The 4,192-nt window shown below is 47.9% G+C and overlaps 1 protein-coding gene across 1 annotated transcript in view; it reads left to right on the plus strand.

Annotated features, from left to right (window-relative positions):
- The first annotated feature begins 1,325 nt into the window (after positions 1-1,325).
- The window catches only part of Nr0b1 (nuclear receptor subfamily 0 group B member 1), a 4,291-nt gene continuing 1,424 nt past the window's right edge, over positions 1,326-4,192 (plus strand). Inside the window, exon 1 of the mRNA XM_028765056.1 lies at positions 1,326-2,519. Within this exon, the coding sequence (XP_028620889.1) occupies positions 1,346-2,519 (1,174 nt within the window). The 5' untranslated portion in view covers positions 1,326-1,345. The remainder of the gene's footprint in view (positions 2,520-4,192) is intronic.

Below are 4,192 nucleotides of genomic sequence, written 5' to 3' on the forward strand. Positions count from 1 at the left end.
AAACTCTTGTCTTCTGAACATGACACAACCATTGCAATATTGAACATATCAGCTATGGCTGCCCAAACAAGACCTCCATTAAACAAAATAAAAATAAATAAATACTTTTTCAAAAACCAATGGAAGTAGGAGAGACACTATCTCGGGATGTATATATGAAATTGTCAAAAAATAAATAAATCGAGGGTGTCACCAATTTTCTTACATTTCAGTAGCTCCTATAGAATTGAAAACAGGAGAAAGAAGAAGAAAGGGGAGAATGGGAAAGAGAGGGAGAGGGAGAGGGAGAGGGAGAGGGAGAGGGAGAGGGAGAGAGCGCGAGCCCATATCAATTAGTTTGTTCTGATCCCCTTCCGGAATTAGCTAGTTGTACAAAAGTCACATAGTTAAATAGAGAGAGCCTCCATCTCTTGTTTGTGTGAGACTAAAGTTGGGAGGCTCCGTGACAAATGCCAGCATTTAGGCTTTGTGATTCTTATATTTGTTGTTAGTATTTTATGATGGTTGGGAACGGGGACAGTTATCAGTGTCCTGCTTCTACAAGAGTATGAGAAGTTCTCACAGTAACAGTCTTGTGATTAGTCTGTTCCCAGGAGTCAGCTACAAGTACATACTGGTTGCAGCCCCCAGCTCCTTGATCCAGCACATAGGAGATAGCGGGTAACTGAATTAAACTGAAGATTTATTATTACCTGCCTCCACCAATGATTTTCAAATGTAAGGTGCATATGTGTAGCCTGGGGTTGAATTACGATAAAACTCACACTCAGCTTGGCTAACACTGGAAAGAAGGCATTTATTTCTGCCTCCAGGTGTAATTCTGATGCTACTGGTGTGGGGTCTACACTTTTCAACATCTTAGAACATGAGAACTCACTTTCCAAACATTATACAAAATGCAAGTTATAAACATTGTGATCATTCTATAAAAGTTTATAAAGATGTCATAGAAATGGACTATTTTGCCGTTTAAGCATTTCTTTCTCCAATAAAGGAAATAAGTTAGAGGTCCGAGTCCAATGGCAAGAGTTGGGATAGCGCCCTAACTCTCTGCCAGAGGCTCACCGCTCTCCTCTTCCCCAGGTAGGGGCGGGAGGGGTACAGTGAAGAGGGGCGGGAAAGCGAGTTCCAGTGCTGAGACGCTGCCCTGAGATTCCCAGCTTCTAGGGAGTGTTCGCCCCTTTGAACTTCTGAGGTCATGGCCACACACATTCAAGCGCAAAGGCGCGTCCCCCTCTGCTCCCTTGTCCAAGCGGAGGAGGCAGACGCGCTTGCGTGCGCGTTCAGTATAAATAAGTCCCAAGCGGCGGCCACTGGGCAGAACGGGCTGCAAGAGCCTCGGGCCATGGCGGGTGAGGACCACCCGTGGCAGGGAAGCATCCTCTACAATCTACTGATGAGCGCTAAGCAGAAGCACGCTTCTCGGGAAGAACGAGAGGTGCGCTTGGGGGCTCAGTGCTGGGGTTGTGCTTGCGGTGCCCAGCCTGTCCTGGGTGGGGAGGGACTGCCTGGAGAGCAAGCCATGTCCCTCCTGTACCGCTGCTGCTTTTGTGGGGAGAGCCACCGGCGCCAGGGTGGCATCCTTTACTCTATGCTCACCAACGCCAGGCAGCCAAGCGTGGCAACCCAGGCACCCAGAGCGCGATTCGGAGCTCCTTGCTGGGGCTGTGCCTGCGGCAGCGCAGAGCCCCTGGTGGGTAGAGAGGAGCTGCCGGCTGGCCAGACCCCCTCGCTCCTGTACCGCTGCTGCTTCTGCGGAGAAGAGCACCCGAGACAGGGCAGCATCTTATACAGCTTGCTCACTAGCGCCCAGCAAACGCACGTGTCTCGGGAAGCACCCGAGGTACATCGCCGAGGCGAGTGGTGGCAGCTGTCCTACTGTACCCAGAGTGTGGGTGGCCCGGAGGGGCTGCACAGCACACAGACCATGGCGTTCCTGTACCGCAGCTATGTGTGCGGTGAAGAGCAGCCCCAGCAGGGCAGCGTTGCCTCTGGCACGCCCATGAGCGCGGATCAAACACCAGCAGCTCCGCAAGAGCAGCCGAGGGCCCCCTGGTGGGACGCCTCATCTGGTGTGCAGCGTCCGATCACACTCAAGGATCCACAGGTGGTGTGCGAGGCAGCGTCAGCTGGCCTGTTGAAGACCCTGCGCTTTGTCAAGTACTTGCCCTGCTTCCAGATCCTGCCCCTAGATCAGCAGCTGGTGCTGGTGCGGAGCTGTTGGGCGCCACTTCTCATGCTTGAGTTGGCCCAAGATCACCTGCACTTCGAAATGATGGAGATCTCTGAGCCCAACATGACGCAGGAGATGCTCACCACCAGGCGGCAGGAGACCGAGGGCCCGGATCCTGCAGATCCCCAGGCCACAGAGCAGCCACAGATGGTGTCCCTGGAGGCTAGGCACATGCTCTCAGCCGCAGCGGTCCAGGCCATCAAGAGTTTCTTTTTCAAGTGCTGGAGTCTGAACATTGACACCAAGGAGTACGCCTATCTGAAGGGGACCGTGCTCTTTAACCCAGGTAAGCATGACAACCTTGTGCATTGTCTCTTTAGGTCAGAAAAGCACCACCTCTATACACAGGCATTCATGAGTTTTCAGTGGCTATAGGGGTTTTGGAGCCCAAGTGACTCATGACTGACTCTGCAAAGCTAATGCACACATCTGGAATACCCCATCAAGTGGTCAAGTGGGTGAGCTTCTGCCTGAAACTTGGCACTAGATTGGTGGTGGTGGTGGGTGGTGGTGGGTGGTGGTGGGTGGTGGTGGTGGTGGGGGTGGTCTGCAAAGGTGATGGACACAGCTGGAATACCCCATCAAGGGGTCAAGTGGGTGAGCTGCTACGTGAAACTTGGCACGAGATGGGTGGTGGTGGTGGGTGGGGGTGGGGGTGGTGTGTAACTAGTAAGCGTTTTACTTGACTTTCTATTATCTGCTGCTATTCAAGTTTCTGCCTTCATGGGACATGGCTGACTCTTCCCTCTTTGGCTGTGCTTTAAATCCAGTGACATAACTTCTAAAAAGTTTTTGCTCATTTCACACAGCTCTTCTTACATCCCTATTTTCCAAGTTTGCCAATAAAAAGAGCTCCTGTTGGGTGCTGCGGGGGTGGGGTGTTCGTTAAGTTTTTCCAATCTCCTCCTCTCAGGAGTCATTAGCTCAGCCCAGCCCAGATTCTGCAAGTTTGCATAGACAAGTGGCTCAGGTGATTGTTAAGGTCATCTGAGAAAGTTTCTCTTCCAGCCAATGTTATTAATCCTGCTCTGTTGAGAGTCAAAGTCGAGACCAAGGTCTCAGCTTTTAGAAGTTTATATTTCCAATAGTTTGCCACTTGCCTTGACCCTGTTTCACATCCTTCCACCCCCCACCCCCTGTCAACATTTCTCCCCGTCTCTCCCCCTCCCCCTCTTAGCCTTCCTCTATTCTTTTCCAGAGTTCTCTCTCAATATGAGTTTATCCCACCAAATTACATACTTTTAAACAGTAATGCACCCAACATGTGTGTACAATGCAAGGTCTGTAAAACACATAGCCTCTCTTTCCTGATTACCCTTTTGCATCGTTTTGTCTTTATGTTTAAAGCCGTATATATGACAAGAATACACAGAGTTTTAAATTATATACAAACATGTAAATGAATTTTTAACATAAGGGCATAAGAAAAGGTAAGAGGATATACAAACTGCAGGGGGAAAATTAGGGGCCAGGGGCTGTGGTGTGAAAAGTAATGCATACCTTCTAAAAGACAGCTCTAAAAAAGCACCATCTCTATGTAGACCTAGAGAGACTATCAAAACACACAATGAAATAGATATCCAAACTTGACTATCAAGGTATAGAGTGGAGGATGCTAATGCTGTCTTAATCAGAATTATAATCAAGGTAAGAAGTGTTGTTTTATTTTGCTTTCTTTATAAGTTGATATTGACCTACAGTAGAAATTTTTATTTTCTATCACCATTGTTTTTCACCATTATCTTTAAATATGATTTTTAAAAACTCTTTGAATTTTGTAAAAGCAGTAAGAAAATTTGAAACATCATTTAAACCAAATCTGTTTCAAAATTGCTTTTGAGTCATCTTTCACTCTGTAATGCTTTTGTTTGCCTTTTAAACTTTGAATGCTATTAAGAGTATGCTTTTTTGAAAGAAAGAAAGAAAGAAAGAAAGAAAGAAAGAAAGAAAGAAAGAAAG

This window comes from Grammomys surdaster, unplaced genomic scaffold (assembly GCF_004785775.1).
Source record: "Grammomys surdaster isolate TR1022 unplaced genomic scaffold, NIH_TR_1.0 148, whole genome shotgun sequence".
Taxonomy (NCBI): domain Eukaryota; kingdom Metazoa; phylum Chordata; class Mammalia; order Rodentia; family Muridae; genus Grammomys; species Grammomys surdaster.